Source organism: Xenopus tropicalis, chromosome 5 (genome assembly GCF_000004195.4).
Source record: "Xenopus tropicalis strain Nigerian chromosome 5, UCB_Xtro_10.0, whole genome shotgun sequence".
NCBI lineage: Eukaryota > Metazoa > Chordata > Amphibia > Anura > Pipidae > Xenopus > Xenopus tropicalis.
The window spans coordinates 87,457,810-87,481,947 of record NC_030681.2 but is presented as its reverse complement, the minus strand read 5'-3'; the positions used below and the strand labels follow the sequence as shown (position 1 = coordinate 87,481,947).

The 24,138-nt window shown below is 38.1% G+C and overlaps 2 protein-coding genes across 2 annotated transcripts; both read left to right on the top strand.

The window, feature by feature from the left end:
• The first annotated feature begins 540 nt into the window (after positions 1–540).
• On the top strand, positions 541–2,992 carry LOC116410973 (hormonally up-regulated neu tumor-associated kinase-like). Its single transcript, XM_031902718.1, has 3 exons — positions 541–679; positions 2,581–2,758; positions 2,852–2,992. Exons 1-3 carry the CDS (start codon positions 564–566, stop codon positions 2,990–2,992), a joined length of 435 nt encoding a protein of 144 aa, XP_031758578.1. The 5' UTR covers positions 541–563.
• Positions 2,993–4,436: 1,444 nt separating this feature from the next.
• On the top strand, positions 4,437–6,166 carry LOC116410898. Its single transcript, XM_031902473.1, has 2 exons — positions 4,437–4,658; positions 5,346–6,166. The coding sequence occupies exons 1-2, from the start codon at positions 4,571–4,573 to the stop codon at positions 6,104–6,106; spliced, it is 849 nt and encodes a 282-aa protein (XP_031758333.1). The 5' UTR covers positions 4,437–4,570; the 3' UTR covers positions 6,107–6,166.
• The last annotated feature ends 17,972 nt before the right edge of the window (positions 6,167–24,138 follow it).

Sequence of the window (24,138 nt, the reverse complement as noted above, 5' to 3'; positions counted from 1 at the left end):
GGTGACAAAATTGAGTTTTTTTCCAAAAAATAGCGTACATGGTTTACCGAAAAATAACAAAAATAAAATCACAGTCAGACAAGTGAACTTTTGGTGAATCGATCGTTAATTCTAAAAATATAAGAAATTATACCATTTTTAAAGCATGCTATTAATAACACTTACTATTTCGACCTTTTGTGAATGAGCCCCAAGGTGTTTTAAGTTTATGGCAATTTTAGTTCTGATTGGAAACTAGGATTAGAAGCTAATCTTTTTTATTTACTTGTGAATTTATGGACAATACATTAAAATTAGGACTTTTAAACGATTATCAGATAATGGAACATATATAATCGTATGAGTATAGAGTTTTAAGCTTGATCTATCAAATTTTCTCAGGGGTAGACATGTAGTAAAGGGCATTGGGGTGGCTTAGTATGCATTCATGTATATGTATATTTTATCTAAATACGCATTCTGGTTTGGAGAATAAACCTGTTGGATTACTGGTTTTGAGAGCCCCTAGTCATTATAGAATACCCTTTATTTTTCTCTGCATAGGAGCAGTACATTTTATCCATATGCTTCTGGAGCCTGATCCTGACAAGCGTCCAACTGTAAAAGAAGCAATGGAAGACAAATGGTTAAATGAGGGATTTCAACAAAAACCACTGAATGCTGTTTCATTTAGAAATAGGTAATTAATCCAGACATATGACTGACAACTTCTTAACTCCTCTTGCAGAATCTTTATATCTGCTAATAACCAGTTAAGGTTTGTCGTGTTTTCAGCAGAACTACTGTATAAAAGTGGATCTGCTCAACAGGGTTGTCAACAACAAGCAACACTCATAACTGTACTGAATTCCCACTAGAAACAGAATGTGTGGCTCATCATCAGCATTGCACTGCTGAGTTATAAGACATGTTTCCTCATAAGAAGCCTCTGTTTGGACATAAACATTAGTAAACGGACTATCAAGTATAATGTACTGAGCTGTCACAGCCACAAACATTAAAAAATGCACATTTTGTTCCCATTACCCCATGTACGCCTTATCTGTTCATAGTCCAGTAATAAAAACAACATTCCTAGATTCCTGGTATATAGCATTGCAATCCATAGTGCTTATCACTCAAAACAATAAAACATTCTCCCCAGCATTTTTAAAGTGACATTTTTTTGCACATAATTTATAAGAAATAATAAAACATGCATGGGTTATTTATTCCAATGTATGCTTGGTGCTTTATAGAAAAATCCTGTAATGTAAAGTGTATCTGTTTAATGGGCTAACATTAAAAATAGATTGCTTGCAGAAGAGATTCCCTATATATAAAATGCAGTGCATGGTAAGAGTAATAAGCAAAACAACAAAAATGTCTCCCCAGCATTTTTAAAGTGACATTTTTTCTGCCCATAATTTATAAGGAATAATAAAACATGCCCAGGTGAGTGTTTTTATCCTGTGTTTGAGGGCTGTAAATGCGGGCACAGGAAATGTTAGCAACCTGTTTGTGGTCTGCTGCTATTTATCATAGCGTACAGTGCTAAATGATGTAGAACAGATTCCCTACCAGCTTTCTGATGCCTTTGGAAAGTATTTTTTTGCGAGTCCGCCACTATGTCTTGTATTTGCACATTTACACTTTGGAAGTCATGAGTTCAACAGCAGGTGTTATGAGATGATAATAACCGTAGTAAGGAGTCGTGTTGCTTAAATGTTTGGATTTAAATACAGGAAATCATAAAAACCATGCTGTTTTCATAACACCTTGTTACTCGCAAAGCGTGATATAATAAAAGAAAGAAACTCTCACTGAATTGCCATTCTTTGGAGGATTTCTAGAGAAGGCAAATGCATTTATTCAAAACAACACTGGACATAATGAGAAAGGGAATTATAATAAGGTTACTGTTATCATTACCATTTAAAAACCATTAAAAATGATTTGTATCTCATATAAAGACATATATTATTTTATATACATATCTTTTGACATTATGATTTATACTATAGGCCATTTATAACCATAAATGAAAGAGGATTTCTTTCTATTTTTTGTACAACAACAGTAATTCTTAAGATTATATAACGCAGGGCCTTTTGATTGCCATTGTTACTTGTACCAGGATAAAATTGCCTGATTCTTGCCAAAGGTACCTTGAGAATGGTCCTGTACTAGCAATTACAATGCTGGGTTTGAGGAAAATTCTGGCTTTTCCCATTGATAATCAGTAGTCAAAATACCACATGCCAACTTGTGGGGCAGGATAACCTGCACCACTAATCATTGTAGTCATTGTACAAACAGCTCCTCTGCTAGTGTCCACTTGTCTGTGTCTCTGCACTGACAGGCACTGTGTCAGTCTGAGTGTCAGCACCCGGGCCAATGTCAGAGCAGAGACACACACAAGCAGTTGTAAGAGAAGGGGCTGTTTCTCAGCCTGCACTTTTTAGAAGAAGCCTGGTTAGTGAATTGTACACATTAAACTGATGGCATAGTTAAACTGCCTCACAGCAACAAACTTTCTCAAATTCCAAATGTTGTACATTTGAAAATCTGAACTAAAAATAAATTCCATTTTTTTTACAGACTGCGTCCTGATGAGCTGAATCCCATTGTTTTAAATTACATGAGCGAATCCTTGGATCTCAGTATTTCAGAGATTATCAATACACTGGTGAATAACAGGCCTTCTCCAGTTACAGCTTCATACTATTTACTTCAGAAGAAACTATTAAAACATCAGAAAGAAAAGGGAGTTTTAAAGGTAACAAAAATAATGCTAAACTGATTATTAAATGTGTATGATTTGTTATTTGGATTAATTATTGGATTAACTATTTCCCCTCTGCATTTACAGGAAAAAGGTTCTGATAAATGGAATTTACCTTCTACAATGCTCTGGGTTGAAACTACTGAATCTAATACTTCTACAAAAAAGATTCATTTAGAGGTATTTCTTCCATGCTGGTCAGACATTGAGAAAAGTTATGACATTTAATAGGATGCTGTATAAGAACTTTTATAAAAACCATTGCTTGTTTATGTTATCTTAGCTCTTTTTTGTTTAGCGAATGGCAAACAGTATATACAATTTTGGGGTAATATAATATTGCTTCAGGAGCAAGTCAGAGCACTGTGACAAGCAAACTTGTGCCCCTGAGAGCCCAGCTGAAAAAGGGTCATATGTAACAGATGTTCTACTTGACAAATAGCCGACCTTCTTTCATTGTGTTAAAGTAGAAAAATGTTACTGCACAGGTTCAGTGCTTCTTTATAGTATCCAACATGTTTCTCAACTTGTAATCTTTATTAGGGGTGTCAAGCAATAGAGGAAAAACAGTGATCACACCATTTAAACCCAGCACATAGTAACCAGGAAGTATACAGGTTCTTCCAGAAAATGGTAACCAGGTCAAAACAAAAAGAGAGAACATTGTACAGGTGCTTCTGGGTAAAAGTGCTATATCAATGTAATCAAAGAGTGCCAGCAGTATAATGTGTATTAAACCCAACACCTGAAGTACTAATAAACATTTGTTTTCATCAGGTCCTGTGTAAACACCATTTATATGACAGTGCTGCCTCTAGCGATGTGTGTTTGAAAAGACAGAGTAAGGGAGAGAAGGACATAGTGGAGTATTCCAACAAAAGGTTCAACAGCCTGCCTTTGTGCTGAAAACAACCTGTAGTATAAAAAAGTGCAGTACTGCACATTTCAGGAGTAGAAATAATGTATTCGATTTTATATATTATCTGATAAATGCTATACACAAACACAATTAATACAACATAAATGCCATGAATATGCTTACTGATGTCATTTAATTTGTGTGACTTGACTCAATGAAACTTTAAAACTGTGTTATAAAGAATACTGACACCAGTTATAAAATAGGTGGATCCATGACCTGCAGCATCATGCTTTTTATTAGTCACATTGGTGACTTCTAGTATCCTTATATTTTACAATAAGGAGATCAATATTTCATATATTTTGTTACTATTACAGGTTCAAACATATAACTTAATATGTAGTAAACTTAAATTAAAGCTTCTGAAAGCCTTTTTATTAGATTATGGTGCCCCCACAAAGGGGCCAAAATATTTTCAGGTTGGCAGCCAGAAAGCCCGCCTTTCACCTACAACTGAAATTTGGGTGTTGTACTTGATATTCCTAGAACCCCAGCCTGGAAGCTAGGTAAAATTTAGTTAGAGCCCTAATAAGTATAATAGCATGTTCCTTACTACTCATTTAATAAACACTTTGCATCCCAGGGGATGCTGCTTTTTGCACTTTATGCAGGAAGAGCAGAAGGCAGTGTGCAAAGTGACAAAATGGCAGATTGCTGCCTTATTGTGCACACCACCTTCTGCTAAGTATGTGATTCCTAAGGTATACCCTGACTACATTTTGGATCACATAGATATTTTTAGCCCATTATTGCTTTGAATTAAATACTTTTGCATTCTTTTTCAGAATGAAGTATCGGTTCCAAAACATGACAGGCACACAAAGAATGCAAAGACTGAAACAAAAGCAGAGCAAACTGCATTACCCAATGAAAGAAAAGAGTTTATGAAAGAAAGAAGCCCAGTTGTACATGACCCTATACAGGAGGAAGAAATTGCTATTATATTGGACAATCAAGAAAATGTTTTAGAAGGTACAAGTATGTTTTGACATTGGGAAATTTATTTTATAGTTATTGTGTGTTAGTCTACTTATATCATATACCCTAGACCACTTATTAATATGTCAGTTTATGTGTGTATATAATTCAGGATTTTTTTAAAGTCAAGCAAGCAACTGCATGCTGCCTCTGAGTCTCCCCATGGTGCAAAAGAGTTGCTTTGTGTAAACAAAAAACTTCTAATTGAACACATAATTAAAAATCAACACAGAGCACAGAGACACAGTTTTACTCCAAGCAGGGCCTCCTGCAGGCCAGCAGCCCACATGGGGCTACAAATGGCCAATTACAGCACTTATTTGGCACCCCCAAAGAACATTTTTCATCTGTGTGTGGCTCACCAAAACTCTTTACATCTGAGTGTGGCTCACGAGTTAAAAAGGTTGGGGATCCCTGTCATATAGGATATGTATATAACAGTTATTGGCACCTTGGCATTCCATGAACTGTATAAAAAAACTCATCCTTCGGCTTTGTGCTTTTATAGGGTGAAACATCTTCATGACTTATAATATCCTCATACTTTTCAATAGGGGTATATTATTCACTACATAGTTTACAGTATTGGGTGCTAAAACTCTGTTCAACATAATACTATTCATGAATGATATTTTAAGAAAAGTTAAAAATGTTAAACGTTATCTTTGTTGTGTATTGCAGCTCCACAATTTTCTGGCAAAGAAGTCATTTTTTTGGACCCACCAAATACATCTACACCACAGAAATCAAATGCCAATGTAAAACAAGCAGCCATGAACAGTAAGCACCAAAATGAGGTAAACAGCCACCAAGACAACCCAGAAGAGAAACAAAACACTTTTGTCAAAGAAACTAATCAAGTGGCTGTTGAACATAATCAGCAGACTCCTAATGCTGAGGTTACTGGTTTATACTCTGGAAAAGCCCTTCCTAAACGAGTGAATAAACTTGTTATTCACGTTCCTCCATCCCAAAAACAGGGAGTGCGACTGAGAGAACTGCTAAAACCAGTAGATGATAATATTCCAACTACATGCTGTCAACAACAGGACAAAGAAAGTCTTAATCTGGTTATGATTGACACATCCAACCATTCGCCATTACCAAGGCTTAGGCAACCTGCTTTCAGAGATGCCTTTACAAGAAGAATTTCTTGGATGTCTGCCACCCACCATGCAAAATCTGGATCTCCACCTTTTGTTATTAATGGCTCAAGGCCACCAGTTTTTCCTATGTCTCGGCAGCAGACTTTTATGGTAAGAAGCCTAAGACAATCAAGAGAGAAGTCACAAATTCCCTTGGACAATAGCAAAGTTAAAAGAAATGTGATTCAGCTGAAACAAACAAATAAACCAACAGATCTTAATCTTCCTCTATTATTGCCCTCATACCAGAAAAGGTCAGACAAAAAAAATGAAATTTTAAGATTAGAATTCACATAGAATTGTTTAATGAGGAACAAACCTGTTGTGTAAACTAAACACCAATGGATCAGCATTGGGACTCTTGGATTTTTGGATTTTTTTGGTTTCTATGAATGATAGAACCTTGTTGTGTATTGCAGCACAATGGCAGCGGAAACAGTTTCTTGTAACTGCCAGAGCAGTTGCCAGAGGTGAAAAACAACTACCATTGCAAATGACATAATGGTAAAAACAATTATGCACACAAGACATTTCAAGATGCATATAGAATTTAAATTGGTCCCCAAAATGGTAATATCATGTATTAAAGCAGATAATGTATATGTATTTAAAAACTTCCAGAAGAGTTCAGAAACAAAGCACTTTATTCATTCATAAGCTCTTACACCAATAATACTTTTATAAATCACTGTATGTTAATAATTATTATTTAGATAGATAGAAAATAGTCTGTATGTGAACTAATTTTGAAATCTTGCAAAATCAACAAAATGTTTTTTTTATAAATTGGCCTAGCATGTTGGGACACTAGGGGGCTGATTTACTAATCCACGAATCTGAATCCCGAATTGGAAAAAATCTGATTGGAAACGAACATTTTGCGACTTTTTCGTATTTTTTGCGATTTTTTCGTCACTGTCGCGACTTTTTCATAGCCATTATGACTTTCGTGAATTGTCGCAACTTTTTCATAGCCATTATGACTTTCGTGAATTGTCGCAACTTTTTCATAGCCATTACGACTTTCGTGAATTGTTGTGACTTTTGTATAGCCATTATGGCTTTTGCGAATTGTCGCGACTTTTTCGTATTGAGCGCTCGGAAAATTTGCGCCAATTCGCGAAAAAGTCGCAAAATATCGATCATTACGAAAAAAACGCATTCGGACACTTTTCGGACGTTCTTGGATTAGTAAATGTGCCCCTAGGGGTTATGTAACATTAATAACAATGCATGTTAGCAATGGTGACATGGTAACCTGCATCTTTCTGTCCAGCATGTATATATTTAAACATGGAGAAAAAAAGAATCCCCAGAATAAAGAGACCAACATTAGCACCTTCCCATTACATCAAAGCCAGAAAAACAGATAATGACAGGAAATAAAAATAAAACTTGTCCCCCTGCTAAAATGCTTCATTACAACATTACAGGATTGTTCTATAGTTGCCTAATGCAGCGCTGGACAGAACAGATGGGTTGAAATGAGATATAGGTAATCACTTGGGCCACAAAGAAGTAGTAAGCTGCTGACAACAGCATAACCCACGGAAAGTCCTAGTAAGTGGTACAAAGGACACCTACTACCCATGCTAGTAGATTGGTGTCTTACAGCTCCTTAAATGTATTGCTGGCCAGACCCACAAGTTCAAAGAATTCTGCAAATAAGAGCAAGGAGAACAAAGCAGTTTTGAGTAGCGTGTTTAGCAGAATTACAGTAATGTTTCATATAATAGATTTAAATACAGGAAAGGATTTGATATCCTGAAATTATTATCCAGAAAGCTCTGATATACAACAATGCAATTTTACATAGATTCCTATTTCAACAAACAATTCTTCATTTATTAATTATTTGTTTTCCTCTCTAGCAATAAGTTAATTTTGGTTTGCAATTGGCATGTATTTTTACCCACAATTTCACTGTCATTGCAGTTGCCAGGGGGAGTTGTGCTGGTCACAATTGCAGCCGGTGCTTCAAAATTGGCACAGTTGCGCACAGTTGCGCTTGCACTTCAAAATGAATTGGAGTCAGCTGTGCTGAAAATCTCATTGTTTGGCGAGAGAGTAACGTGTTCACCTTATTCTTTCAGCAGTTGCAATTTCACTGCTGCAATTGACACAGGCTGCTGTGGGAATCCTGAGTTAATGTTTGGTTTGGATGTGGGGAGAGCTTCAGCGTTCCCACAGCGGCACTAATTAATGAGCAATATCAATATATCTTGGTAGAATAGGCAAATTTACCAATTTTTTAGGGTCTTAAATTGAATTTTCTGTAGGGCCCAGTAACATCTACAGTAGTTGCTGCTCTCGTTTCACAGAATCACAAATCATCCTACTTACATGAGTGAAACCATAATGGAGGTATCTCAGGTATCACATAAATGAGCAATCATGTATACTATATACCATACAGCATAATATAAAACCAAGTAGCCTCTTTCTAAAAAAAATTCTGAGAAATTGTGCCATGAAAATTTAATTTGAACAGTTATTTTTTCTTATCTCAAATATATGCATGGGTTCTGACACCAATAATATCACCCTGCATTTCACAACTGATTTCTCTTGGATCAGTAGTGCTTGTTTTTTTTTTAATTTAAATTGTTTTAAGATTGAAAATGTTTTATATTGCGCATGCAAAGTTATGTACTAAATGTTTTGTATGAGTAACATGTTTTTTATAGGTTAATATTACCTTCTTTTATGTTTGTTTTTTTAAATCTTTGTTGGATCCTGTTTTGAACAGAACTACATGTTATCCCAGTATCCCATGTTAAGGCCAGTAAGTGTAAATGTAAAAAAATATATATATTTTCTGTGTCTGCATTAGCTTTAAAGGAGAAGGAAAGGCTAATAAAGAGTTATACTCAAGCTGCAGGCATACCTTCAGTTCTCTCAATAGTGCCCTTAAGTCTCCCCATATTTCTCCATATTTCAGAAGCCTCATAGGAAAAAAAACGCTGTGCTCTGTAAAGGAAATTCCCATAATGACCGGTGTACATGCTCAGTTAGTAACACTGTGAGGAAGCTTCCTGCTGATTGGCTCAGATCCACATTCCTAAGTGGGGAGAGGGAGTTCTTAGCATTCTTGAGGGTGGGGGGAGCAGGAGAGGGAAGAGAGGAGAGAGATGCATGTGTCTGGCACAGGAAAACAAACAGACAAAAAAAACTGTTTCTTTTGACAGAGAACTTCTCTGTGAGTGCTTATGGCTGTATTTACATAGACCTTTCTGATAAAGCTTACTTAGTTTTAACCTTTCCTTGTCCTTTAAGCTCCTTCTGTATTATTGTGATTTTTGTGTATGTACATTAATTAATTTGGGCTCAATATTTAAGGAGCATTGCAGAATGCTGTAATGTAATAACAGACAATATTTCCACCAGGTCTAGTAACCACTACCAACCAGTTGTTTGTAAATATTGCCTGCTAATTTCTTGCTATGGGATCCAGAAGTGCAGAAAAGTTAGCATTTTCGATTATGTTACTCCCACATTTTTTAAAGTTTCATATTTTCCTTACTCATTCACACTGTGGCTATTCACATGTTGATTATTAGCTCCAATAAAAGTCAAGGTTACATTTTTTACATTTTCGTATGAACTTACAAATGAAAAAAACCCGAACACCTCTAAAACCACAAATTAAATAAAGATTGTTAAAATTTGGTAAAAAATGGGGGTTTTTTGTATTTTTACAAAAAAAATTGTTTTAGTTAAAGAAATCTGGAATCACAAAACAAATATGAATCATAATAACTTAATTGCATACTTTAGATAAGAATTGAAACGCAAGTTAAAGAGAATTACTTATTCATATTTATTTATTAAACTTCTTTAAATTTCTATCACCGCGGTGCTATGACTTCAGTCAGAGAGGTGACAATACAGTTTACCGTACTGTAGTTCTCCAGATGGGAAATCCACAGCTCTCTAATTACTCGTACTGTAGAATATTCAAAGCCATACATCGTACTATAAAAATGAAGCTTGCTTATTCATTTATACTCCTTTATAACCTCTAGTTGGGGTGTTTGTGTTTCAAAGAAGAACTAAGCAGTACGCTAGAAATGTTTTGGGGTTCTGTACCATTCCAAGTGTTGAGACACTCACTTATGATGGGTAAGTTCTATATAAAGGGACACATAAAATCCCCCAGTGTTGCCTATAAAGACAACCCAAGGCAGGTGAGGTAGGAGATAAAGGTATATAACTATATATGCAAGGTATAAAAAAGAATATAAAAGCCTAGTATACCATCTTATAAAATCACAAGGGTCAGACATGATAGTGCTGACTAGCTAAGCCCCTACATGCACTTTGCTATTTGCACAGCTGGAACCACAGAGCACACAGAAAGTTGTAAAAGGGGCATCATATACTTTTTAGATAAGGTATGGCATCCTCTATAAAAGGCGAAGACTTTCAGTCTCACTTGAAGCTGTTAGTGACACATTTTAGTCGCTGTTCTGTGTTGCTGAAAGCTTCCACAAGACTCTGTGTTTGCTTGATTAATAAAGAAATAATTTGATTAACTGAGAACCTTGTCTCAGGGTCTTGTTGTATAGTAAGGTTCTGGTTGGTTAAAATTACCATCACAAGGGATTTCTAGTCTTTAGTAGGGATGTAGCGAACCTCACAAAAAAAGTTTGCGAACCCGTTTGCGAACTTTTGCCAAAAAGTGCAAACTTTTGCGAACTTTGCGAACCCCATAGACTTCAATGAGAAGGCGAACTTTGAAACCTAGAAAAGTCATTTATGGCCAGTAAACTGATTTTAAAGTTGTTTAAAGGGTGCCACGACCTGGACAGTGGCATGCAGGAGGGGGATCAAGGGCAAAAATTTCTCTGAAAAATACGTTGTTGTAATCAGTAATCAGAAAATAAAAGCAGTCCTTACAAGGACTATTGGGTTACAGCAGATGAGATCAGAAGGACAGCTGTCCCCAGCAGCTACATACAGAGCAGTAGAAAGTAGATTACTAGTCAGCAAAGCTACCTAAACTGTCCCTCAACCCCTGCACAGCTCTCTCCCTATGCTAACTCATCAAGCACACACAGGCAGAATGTAAAATGGCTGCTGGGCTTCGGTTTATATATGGAAGGGAGTGGTCCGGGGGTGGTCCAGGAGGGAGAGCTGCCTGATTGGCTGCCATGTATCTGCTGGCTCTGGGGTGAGAGGTCAAAATTTGGCTCCAGCTAAGGCGAACCCAAAATTGCGAACATCGCTAAAAGTTTGCGAACTTGCGAACACCCGATTTTCGTGCGAATTAGTTCTCCGGCGAACAGTTCGCTACATCTCTAGTCTTTAGCATACTAAAGTATGCAAAGTGTGGGTATACTCTGTGCCTCTGAGTATACCCACAGTAGCCCCCATCCTTTTCTACTGATTCATATCACATGGTGTGGCCCAAGGGCAAAATGAGCAGATCTTTCATTGTATGGGCAGCTTTACCTGAGCTTAGGGACCGACTTATAATATATACTTATTTATAGAATCTAAAAGTCCTCATACAAACCTGATTAGTAATAATTCAGATTCTCATGGCAGTTCAGTGCCAGTGTACTTTAGATTAGAATTTTCACAATGTAGCATCAGCTGCTGTGACAGACGAACCTCAATTTTGGTGACACCTAAGCTTAGTTTATTAATGGCTTCCCAGCGCATTCTGAACGTGTGTGTGTGTTTTTTAAAAAAATATATAAAATAACCTCCCCAGACGCCACCATATCAAACCTATGGAATTGGGGTGAGGGTTTGGAGTGACGGTGCTCAGGGTGAGTGAAAGTGATGTCATGCAAAGAGGAAGTGAGGTCACACGCGGCTTGGATGTGATGTCACTTTCATGGCCTGAGAGTCGCATTGCTCTAGGAAAAGTATTTTTCTGTAAACAAAATTATTTAAAAAGTAAATAAACCCAATACTACTGTTTTGCTGCCAATATGGATTTAAGCAGCTTATTTAGGAAACAGAAATAATTTTTAAAAATATAATTATTTCCTTAAAACGGAATCTATCCGTTTTGGCCTTTTTAATTTGGAGCTTTCCATGTAGTTTCCGAATAAGGCATTCCATACTTGTATTTATTATATCAATAAATAGATATTTTGCAACTATTTATGAAAATAACAGCAGTTAGAGCATGACCTAAAGTTTGTTTTCTGCAATAACTAGTTTTTCAGTCTTTCATAAAGCTTAGATCTGTCATATTTAAAGTAAATAGTGTTTCATTTCAGTAGGCTGTTCTTATCCTAGAACACTGTTTAAGCTTGGTGGAAATATGCATTACTGACCTGATAAGAGCAGGGACAGGTACGGGATGTTATCCAAAAACTCATTATCAAGAGACCTTCAAAATATAAGAACACCATTTTCCCATATGATTTGATTTTCTCTGTAAAATAAAATAGTAGTTTGTGCATGATGGTAACTAAGCTGCATAAAGTTAAGGCATGGCTATCCAAAGAAAAGAAAAAAAACCCAGAACATCCACAGAAAAAAAACCCAGGCCCCAGCCATTCTAATTTTAAAGGACATGTAAACCCAACATTTTCCTACCATGTATATCAGCTAGGCACATCTTCCCATCCAAAATGCATCATTTGTACTGCATTTATCCCCTCCATTCACCACCACCATCACCTTTTTCTCTAATCATTGCAGCTTTCATCCAGCAGCCATTTTCCCTCTGACACATAAACATATTTATTCAGCAGAGTGCACAGCTAGAGCAGAGTTTCTATGGAAACCAGTGATGCCATCTCTCTATTGGTTGCTAGACTGATGGGTGTGCTTAGTAACCTGAGTTGAGAAGAACTGAGCATGCTCAGTAGCCAACAGCCAAAGTAAATTCCTGAGGGAGGGGGCCGAGTGAGTTACAGGAGGAGAAGGAATCCCAAGTGATTAGGGGATGCTGCAGCCTTATTATTAACCTTTGAACAACTGGAGTTGCAGGTATTTAATTTTTTTTTTTTAAAAAAAGCTGTTTACTTATTATATTTTTGTGGGGAATTTACATATCCTGACAAAAAATTACAAAAAAACCCTGAATCTGACCATGATATTAATTTCAAAATAATTTTAAAGTCTAAAGAGAAAACAGGTTAAATAAATCAAAAAACATATGAAAAAAACAAATGAAAATGGCCTTAAAATGCAATTGTTTTCATTTTTTAAAGTAAAAAAATATATAATTTTTTTTAAACAATTATAACTAACAACTAAGCTGTTATAAGTGAATTTATTAAAAATGTGACCAGTAGAATGAAGAGAGGTCTGGCTCAGGCCAAGAGCAGGAAAATACAATATAGGTATGGGATCCAAAAACCCATTATCCAGAAAGTTCCGAATTACGGAAAGGCCATCTCCCATAGACTCCATTACAATCAAATAATTCCAGTTTTTTAAATGATTTCCTTTTTCTCTGTAATAATAAATCAGTACCTTGTACTTGATCCCAACTAATATAAAGTTAATCCTTTTTAGAAACAAAATAATCCTATGATTTTTTAGGATATGGAGATCTAAGTTATAAAAAAAAAAACCAGGTCCCATACCTGTATTACAAAGTGCTACACATAATATCCTGTAGGTTTGCTAAGCAGCACAGTCTATGCAATTCATATCAATTCTTGCCAAATCATACTAAGGCACTCATTCTGTGTATATTGTCATTATTAGCTAGATCACAGAGCGCTGCATTTATTACTGTCATTATTTTAAAATATAAATGTAAAGTAGTTTCTAAATTGTCTTTTATTGTTACCTGGATTGTTTTATATATTGAATTAATAAATTAGATTAAAGGACAAGGAAAGGCAAAATCTATCAAGCACACTATTAAAAAGTACTACTATTGCTGTGTAAAAACGTTATATTCCTGGCTTGCCTAATGAAAGATTTACAGAGATACACATACTAGAACTTACATGCTTGCGCCGCCATCTTGTCCAGCGTGTCTCTATGGGCTGAAAAGCACAAGCCAGCTCCCCGATCCTGTCACAAAGTTTCTGCAGCTCCACAAAACCCCCGCTCCTCCCTGCTCCTGCCACAAACCCCCCCAAGCTTCACAAACCTTCGCTCCTGCCACAAACAATCGCCGCTCGCAGCACCTGCCCGCCCCCCCCTTACCCCTCCTGCTTATCAGAGAACTTGGCTGCGTCGCCATGGCAACCGGACGCTTCTGCCCTGTGCACATGCGCCGCCTGCAGTAACAAGTCCTTCAGTCTTGGGGGAAGCGATGCATTATGGAATCTTCTCTACCCAGCTCAGCGGTTTTTTTCTCTGTTTGGCTTCTGATCTTCTGAACGGGAGAAATATGGGGAGACTTAAGGGCGCTATTGAGAGAACTGAAGGTATGCCTGCAGCTTGAGATTAACTCTTTATTAGCCTTTCCTTCTCCTTTAAGGGCGAAGACACACAGCGCTACTTAAGCTGGCCATACACGTGGCGATCTAACGATGTTTCGTCAGATCCGCCACACACAGTCAGGGCTGAAACAGAAGGTAAGGAGGTAGAAACAATAGGATTTCTACCTCCTTCTGCCGATTCAGCCCTGACGGCAGATTTTGGTCAGGTGCCTTCTATGGCGCCCGATCAAAATTTTCTAACCTGGCCGATCGGCGAGTCGTCCGATATCAGCAGCTTCCTGCGATATCGGTCGACTCGCCGACATGCCATACACGCACCGAATATCATACGAAACGAGGTTTCGTACGATAATATCGGTGCGTGTATGGCCAGCTTTAGTAGCAGCTATTTTTTCATGACTACTAAACTCAAGAAAATACCCTGCCATAGACAATAATGAGAATTGCCTCTGCTAAAACAGACGTAGAAACAATTATCAGTAAATGATCAGCATTGTCTTAGTAGCCACGACAAATAGCTGCTACTAGCTCTGTGTGTCTTCACCCGTAAATTGCCTGAAAATCTTGAATAAAATTAATGAATAAATTAATGAAAAATAAAATGGATAAATAAATAAAATGGTACATCATGCCTTGCTGCTTATTTACATGTCTCCATTAAGCCTTGTGATGCTTAATTACTTAATTGGCTTCAGTGGGTTTATTAATAAATGTTGCGATATATTTGAAATCCTACATAAATAAGGGGAAACCCAAGCAAAACTCCAACATTTGTTAAGGATCTGCCACCTGGTAGATAGAGACAAGCAAGTCTGAAAAGCTGCATAAATATATTGAATATTTGCATTTGTGTATATTAGAGATTGGCTATTCAAGATGTGATGATAGGCCTCTACAGCATTCATGTGCATTATATCTGTATTGCTTGCCCACATAGCAGTGCTAATAATTAGTTATGAGTGAATCTGTCCCATTTCGCTTCGCCACAAAATTCGGAAAAATGACAGAAACATTTGAGAAATGGTGAAAAATCAGCAAAACGTACTTGTCACGCAACTTTTTTCCCACGGCCAATTTGACGTTAACACAACTTTTTTGGACACGCAACTAATTTTTCCACAGCAAATTTTCATGGAAATTTTGGAAAACGACAGAAAAATTTGAGAAACAGTGAAAAATCAGCGAAATGCACTTGTCATACTGGCATATTGGCATTTTTTTGCCACGACCATGCCCAATTTGATGCTACCACATAGTTTTTTGACACACAGCTAATTTTGCCAAAGCACATTTTCAATGAAGTTTTGCGAAACAATTTGCCAATGGGGAAATGCAGAAATTCAGCGTGAATCCATGCCTGCCAAAAAAAATTTGCTCATCAATACTAATAATAATTATATTTTATTTTACTGTTGTGAGATAAAAGCACACATCCAACATAATGTCCCTTCTGTATAAAATGGTCAAAGTATATAGTTAACCACTGAAGTACTGCATTCAGACCACTGAATACATTTTTTTCCTGGAATGTGGCAGCCTTCCATTAACCTGTTGGTTAGTTTGGCTAACCTTATAAAGAAGCAACTATATTGGGTCTGACTGAGCAAAGCGGATGCTAAAATAACTGTTTTTTCTTTTTTTATCATTTTGTTCCCATTTAATCTTGAGAAATAAAATCCATTTATACATTGTTCATAAAACTAGAAAAAATTTAGCCATGATTATGTTGTACTATAGTGTAATTTTTGATAACTAAAAACTCATCATTGTATATGTTATACAGGTATAGGATCTGTTATTCGGAAACCCTTTACCCAGTAAGCTCCAAATAACAGGAAGGCCATCTCCTATAGACTCCTTTTAATGAAATGATTTAAATTTTTTACATTTTTTTCCTCTGTAATAATAAAACAGTACCTGTACTTGATCCCAACTAAGATATAATTAATCCTTATCGAAGGCAAAACCATACATTGGGTTTACTTTATGTTTAAAAGATTTTTTCCGTTATGGACATTCAAAATACAGAAAGGGCTCTTATCTGATAACTGGTCCCATACCTGTATATTCTACAACAGTTGATGCTATGGTGCTTTAAATGAATTACCAATTAAGGATTAATCATTATATAGTTTTTCAGATGCCAAACAAGTTGAAACGTGCCCAGAGCCCACTTAGATACATGGCTCATCATTCTTCCCCATCAAAACAAAGAAATAACATTAAAGGGGCAATGGTGTAAAGTCATTACTACACAGTTAAAAACAGAATTAGAACATTGTTGAAAATCACATGTAGCCTTTCGGAATGTTGAGTATGTCTAGTTCATATGTAAGAATAAACAGCTATCAATTAGTGATGGGCAAATCTGTCCCGTTTGCTCGACCGCAATAGTTTGTGACCCTGAGATCAAAGAAGCAGAAGGTGGGGGAGGGCCAACACGTCGCACCTCCCACTCAAGCCCTTTGAGCACCGCCTTCTGCAAGTTGTTGGTGAAGAGCTCTGTGGAGGAATGCAAGGTGACTACATGGACACCGATAGGATACTTAAGTTTTGGTTTTTTTTAATTATAAATCACTGTTTTTATCATTTTGAAATGGCTCTGCTTATTACTTATGCTGAAGGCATTGCTAGAGTCTTTGAGTGCAACAGTAATACAGAGATGTAGTGATGAGCGAATCTGTCCCGTTTCGCTTCGCCGAAAAATTTGCGAATCTTTGAAAAGATTCGCAAAACAGCAAAACATTTGCGAAACGGCAAAAATGTTGCACGTCAAAAAAAAATTGTCGCCCGCGGCTATTCTTTCGTCGCACAGCTATTATTTTATCGCCCGCAGCTATTATTTTGTCGCGCGCAGAATTTTTCAGCAGCAAATTTTTTCATCTGTTTCGCAAAACATTCCGCCAATGGCGAAACGCGGAAATTCGCCACGAATCCATGCCTGCCGAAACATTTCGCCCATCACTACAGAGATGTAATATAATTATGTTCACAGCCACAGCCAGGGGAATTCAAGTCAAGGTTTAAATATTCACACTCACATATCAAATTTGCAACAATGAATTCCAACACAAACGTAGGCCAATTGTATGCCAATATGAGTAACAGGTGTAATACTATGAGCAATAGACTGTAGCTAGCAGTCACATACATTGCCTTCAAGTCAGCACATCTTTAAATGGGAGTAAAGGAAGCTGGTGTTAAAAAACGGTTAAAGTACCCACAAGCCAGTGCTGTGGTATTTCTCTTTGAATGAAGCACTTGTAGAGAGCTGACTGACGCAGGATATGGGCATGGACACTTCCGGAAAAACCAGATCTCACACTCATGAGCCACATCTTAGTTACCATCAAGTACAAGCTACTGATTTATTATTGATTCCAAGCTTTGAGCAGCTCTCTGAACTCAGACTGGAGTTATTCAATGTATGTGCCATACTGGGCAAGGGGAGTTTGGAAAGGTGAATTACACAGTCTGAGGTAGGATCAGGATCGGACTGGGCCAGCGGGGCGGCGCTTGGGGACCCACCGGGCCAGAACTGATCCATGCTGGGCTCTTCGACGTCCGCAGGTCCCCCTCTCCAGACACAAGTAAGCATGTTCGGGGGAGGAGGTTGGGTGAGTGGTGGGGACCATGGCAGGGGTCCCTTGAGGGGGGTGCGGTGCCCCTGTGGGTCATGCACCCCCCCAGTCTGACCCTGAGTAGGATTAGGACAATAATTATCTCATTCAGGGAAACTAACATCTCTCTTTTTTATATTATTTTGTAAAGCACAGTACCTACAATACATATTTTGCTCTAAATATTCTGTGGAAAGGAGACATCACCTGCACTGACCACATTAAAAGATGAGTTTATGGGGAAATACCATGTAGGGACCCATAGGGTTAAGCTCCCTATGGCTTTAAACCCTACCTCTTCACATCTTTATTATTATTGGGCAGAAGCCCTTTTACTTAAGTTACAGTTATAAAGCTATTCCTTATAGGTTTAGTTTGGTTATACACGCCCCCAAAGCAGGAGGGTGTGACTCCCTCGTTGGCTGTCTGGCTGCTACCTAAGCACAGCTCCCTCTGAGCCTGGGTGCAGGAAACAGGCCCAAGTAAAGCCATACCATCCAAGTAAAAGACGGGGACAGGGCCCCGTGAATGAGGTAAAGTAAGACCAGGTTAATTAATATCATAGCACTCTCTAGGAGAGTGAGTCAGTCAGAACTTATATAGAAAGAGCAGCTCATTTGCTCCATCCAGGAGAGAGAGTAAAGGAGTAGTCTCCTAACAGGCTTACTTGCCTTAGATTAGGGACACAGAAGTGCCAGGGACATAGGCCAGCAATTTAACCTGCCCTTACCTCTTGATGAGAAGGGATAAACCTGCTTTAACACCAATTGTATTGCTGCATGCCTGTCTACCTCATCTGAGTGAGTATTGATTTACCCTGCATTGCACCTTTGTCTTGGACAAATAAACAGTTCCTTTGTTTTACAAGAGCTCCTGGCGTCCATTATCTATCTAATATATCATCTAATACATTACACAGTGGCAATGGGAGGTACAGTTCAACAACATCCTCCAGTAGTTTCTCCCATATAGCAGAGGCCCATCCTAATGTATGAGTCACATGTAACCAATGCTCTACTACTAGCCTGGTTTGGTCACCATATAGCCAAAATAGCGTTACAACCATTTTTCTCTGTTTGAGATCAACATTCCAGTCAGAATATTTCCCGTGGGCAACTGGAATTTGCCGGTGCAGGTAGCTTAAGCACACATTTAGAGATGGCTGGACCATTTGAGCATCCAAGAGCCATGTAGGTACTGTATATTTTTGCTCTTCTTAGTTCTATTGCCCTTCTACTTGTGGCAATGGTAAATTAGGCCTTGTATCTGACCATCCCAGGAAAGCTGCCACTTTGGAGACTATTTCATCACCATTTCTAAATTATTGCTGATTTTACCTATTTTTAACAGTAGATCATGAGTATATATTTTTGGTATACTAAATACTAGATGCTTATATTGGGCTTACTGTTATTCTTTATCCATGCAGGTTCTATATCGTGCTAGGAGAGGAGTTCTTACATAGGTATAATATCACACATAGAATGTTTATATATGCACCTTACTGATAATGCTGGTTATTTCAAGGAGACCATACATTGTACTTACAGTGCACATCAGCATATTACAGCCGTACACCAAATAAAGATGTAATAAAAACAAAGATGACAGTGAATGTGTAATGTGGTGGAATTGCTATTTAGAATACCTGGTACTTTCTGGATAATTTTTTATGATTGCTAGTACAGACAGGATTATAAATATATATATCTCTACACACTAAATAATTCTGCTATATTTGTGTCCTACTGATTCTAGTGTCTTTAACGTTACCACCCTTACTGCAGAGATCTGAAGCCAGCAAATATCTTAATGGATAACAGGGGCTTTTTGAAGATATCCGATTTTGGATTGAGCAAGAAGGTAGTGTTTTTTTCTTAGATAGTGAGTTAGTATGAAAAAAGGCACACATCCAAGAAGTTCAACCTTTTATGTCTATATAAAACCAGCCTTACTGCAAGGTGATTCCAGAGGAAGGCAAAAACAACTCTTCTAAAGCCTTTCCAATTTGCATCAAAGGTGGAAAAAAATTCTTCCTGACTCCAAGATGGCAATCAGACCAGTCTCTGGTCTTAATTTGTTTTTTTTTTGTAACTTAAATTTTTATTGTTTTTTTATACACAATGATTGTAACGGGCATTCAAAAGGTCAGTGGGCTGTCTGGGTGATCCTGTATGGAATGCTTTTTGGAAAGGTAAGCAGAAATTATTATTTCACTAAGATCTGCTTATGTGGATCTCTATAAAGCAACCTATGAACACTAACAAACTAATGTACAACTTTTTAGAGTCTGTTTACTGGCCTATATTCAGATTTCAAATTGAAATTATAAGGGATGATCCACATTATCCATCATGCCAAACTGATGAGGCTGTGAGTTTAATATCAATGATATCATGGCAAAATCTTTGCCATGTTTCCTCTTGTGTTATAAATTATAATCCCAGTTCTGAGAATGCACGTATAGAGCTGTCAGTGACAAATAGTATACCCAAACAAATTGTGACTGTTATGATTTGACCTTGATAGTACAGGTATGGGATCAGTTAGCCAGAATCATGGGCGTCCACAGAAGGGGGCAAGAGGGGGCACTTGCCCCCCCCTGGAAAAGTAGCAAAAAAAACAGGCGCAATCACTTGGGGGCGCATATTAAAGGGGAGAAGAATTTTTTTTTTTTTTTTTTTTAGTTGTAACATTATTTATATCCCCACCTTGGCCATTATAAAACCGCCGCCCAAACCCCCCTCTAAAGGTCCCAGGAACTGAGCGCAGGCACCACCTTCCCACCCTTCCCTATACTGGAGCGGCGCTTACCTCCGTGCGCCCATATGACACGCATGCGTATTGGGCACGCCCCCCCTACGCATGCGTGTCTTTGAAACACAAGGCGCCAGAAGGCACAGAAGGTGCTTGGGTGCGGCGGTGGTCGGTTGTGCTGTGGGCTGGCTGAGTGAGCAGGACTGCTGGCCTTGGCTGACTGGCACCTGGGACTGGGATTTCGAGGCACTGCTGCTGCTGACACAGGTACAGTTGCTGGGGGCGCAATATGAGGGGGGCTTGGCTGCTGGCACAGTACAGATGGGGGGGCAATATGAGGGGGGCTTGGCTGCTGGCACAGTACAGATGGGGGGGCAATATGAGGGGGGCTTGGCTGCTGGCACAGTACAGATGGGGGGGCAATATGAGGGGGGCTTGGCTGCTGGCACAGTACAGATGGGGGGGCAATATGAGGGGGGCTTGGCTGCTGGCACAGTACAGATGGGGGGGCAATATGAGGGGGGCTTGGCTGCTGACACAGGTACAGATGCTGGGGCCTTGCTGGGGGCGCAATATGAGGGGGGCTTGGCTGCTGGCACAGTACATATGGGGGCAATATGAGGGGGGCTTGGCTGCTGGCACAGTACAGATGGGGGCAATATGAGGGGGGCTTGGCTGCTGGCACAGTACATATGGGGGCAATATGAGGGGGGCTTGGCTGCTGGCACAGTACAGATGGGGGGGCAATATGAGGGGGGCTTGGCTGCTGGCACAGTACATATGGGGGCAATATGAGGGGGGTTTGGCTGCTGGCACAGTACAGATGGGGGGCAATATGAGGGGTGGCTTGGCTGCTGGCACAGTACAGATGGGGGCAATATGTTGGGTGCTGGCACAAATACATTGGAGGCAATATGATGGCTGTTGGCACTGGTACATGGGGGCAATTGGGGGCTTTTTTATGTGGCATGATAATTTTGATCCATCTAATGTGTGTTTCTGAGTACTGAGTACTGAATTATGTGAATAGTAGGTAGCTGAGTAGAGCAGAGTAGTTGTAAAAGGCACTAACAGTTGTAAATGTATTCATTAATTAAAATATATTTAATTACAATTGTATATTTTTACATACAGACACACATAAGCTAGTATCATCCTGCAAAAAAATATATATATATATTTATATATATATATATATTTGTCTGTTGCAGGATGATACTAGCTTACTTGACCCCCCTTGGAAAATTTTCTGCGGACGCCCATGGCCAGAATGCTCAGGAACTGGATTTTTTTGGATAAGGGGCCTTTCCCTAATTTTGATTTCCATATCTTAAGTCTACTAAAAAATCATTAAAACGTTAATTAAATAATCATGGCATCTAAAACCCATTTCACTGTTTTTATTCTACACTGGATAAATCTGCTAATAATATTTGCTACAGCTATGGACTATTTTATTTTTTGTAGCTGTTAATGAAAGATCCAGAGGAGCGGCTTAGGACTAATGAGCCAGAGGCACAAGCTATAAAGAAACATTGTTTCTCTGAGCTATGTTTACATTTTAGGCATGCATGAGTATTTTTGCTGTATTTAGCTTCAATTAATAAGTAACATTTTTATGCAAGTAACATTTTAAGTAACATGTTTTGCAGGACATGGACTGGAGAGCACTGGAGGACACTGAAGTGAGTCCCATATTTATACCAGGACAGGAAATTATTTATCACCTGAAATATTTTGATGAGAAATTTATGGACCAGTGTCCCAATGTTTCCCTATACCATGGTGGTAACATCCCCATGAATGAAGAAATTGAGAAGGCATTTGATAATTTTGATTATTCTTCTTCTTCATTTAATCTGAAGAGCCACAAAAGAAGCAACATGTACATGCTATCATTATAGAAAATAAAGACTGGTTTACTTGTTAACAACCTGTGGGTCCAAAAACCAAAATTAGGACCCCATGCTTTTAGGGTGGATCTCAACTATCCACTTTAATAATGTAAAGTTTTTACTTCAATAGAAAATCCATTAAAATCAGGTGCATAATGTATCCCCTAATAATTTTTAGCTAGCAAAGACAGTTCCAAAAATTAGAAAACACTTGAATAAAAGCCTTTTAAAAGGTTCATTAAAACTAAATAGACGAAATCCCTCTGACAAGTGTAAGTTGGACACATATGTATCTGTAACAACTACCTCCTATATTGTAAAACCCAAAGGAGCTTAAGTCTAGTGAGTTGGAGGCTCAGGATATGATGGTACCTTATTTCTTTAATATATATATATGCTTTAGTTATCTTGCATCAAACTTTGGCTTTTTGGTTTCACAGTACAGAATAAGCAAATTATACTCCTAAAGGAAAAATAACTTTTTCCCCGAAAAAGTGGCAACCCTGGTGACATCCCCAAATCAGTCTGAGAGATTGCAGAGGAATTTCCAAATCAATGGCATAACTAGGGAGAAGCAGGACCCCTGAATTCCTAGCAGAGTTCATTTCCAGCTGTCTCTTGCAGTGCTTTCTTATCTTATTATTATTTTGTGCATGCCTGATCGATTTTAATTGGAGCAGAGGGCTCTTTGAAGCCTTCATAGGCTCTGTAAGCAAAAGGGGGCAGAGCTTTGCACTAGACAAGAGTGTAACTAAACTGCTGTTCAGTTGATTGTAGTAGAGAAACTAAATAAATCTGCATACAGGAAGAAAGATATGGTATTCTGGGGGCTGTTATAGGGGATTTTAAAATAAAAGGTGTACAACCCTTAAAAGTCAAACAAAGCCTACACTACTCATATGACAAACCAATCCCAGTCCACATGATTGTTAAAGTTGTGTGTACATGTGTAATTCAAGTCCTTAAAATGAGGCTGGGCAAAGTGCTATGTTTACATTTTAGAAACCTATAAATACCAAGAATAATATAGTTGGCATTTTAGGAAATCTTGATCATCATTTGTTTATCAACCTAAACCAATACCTACTTCCAAAAAGTGTACCAATGCATAATGTAAGGAGTTAAGCGATCAGTTGTCAGAGACCCCTGAGTGCCCTTGAAACCAACCACTAAATCTATGTAAGATGCTGGATGCAGGATAACTCTATGCATAGGTGGGATACTATTTCTTACAAAGCCACTTAATGTAAATAAAAGGTAATGAAAATCAATCTGCCATCCACCAACCATATCTGTCCCTGCCTTTGAGACTTGGGAATCCATCGTGTAATACAAGTAATTAAACGGATGTCTTAAAAGGAGGCATATGTTGGGGAGAGTGCTGGCATCAAACTGAAGCAAACGCATTCAAATTCTACACAAACAACATTTTAATTGTTTTACATAATGGGCGCCATTTATTTCTGCATCAGATACATTATTTATTTAGTTGTCTTCTCATCACATTACAGACAGGACAGTTATTATATGCATGACTTGGTATGAAACGCGAGATCCTTTCACACAGCAAAGAAACCCGACTTGTATTTGTTACAGATATAATAACTTCTGACTAACGTTGCTTATCCAGTTTCTAACTCATCACATTCATTATTGATCAAGGAGGGTTACTCTAGGCACAGAAGAAG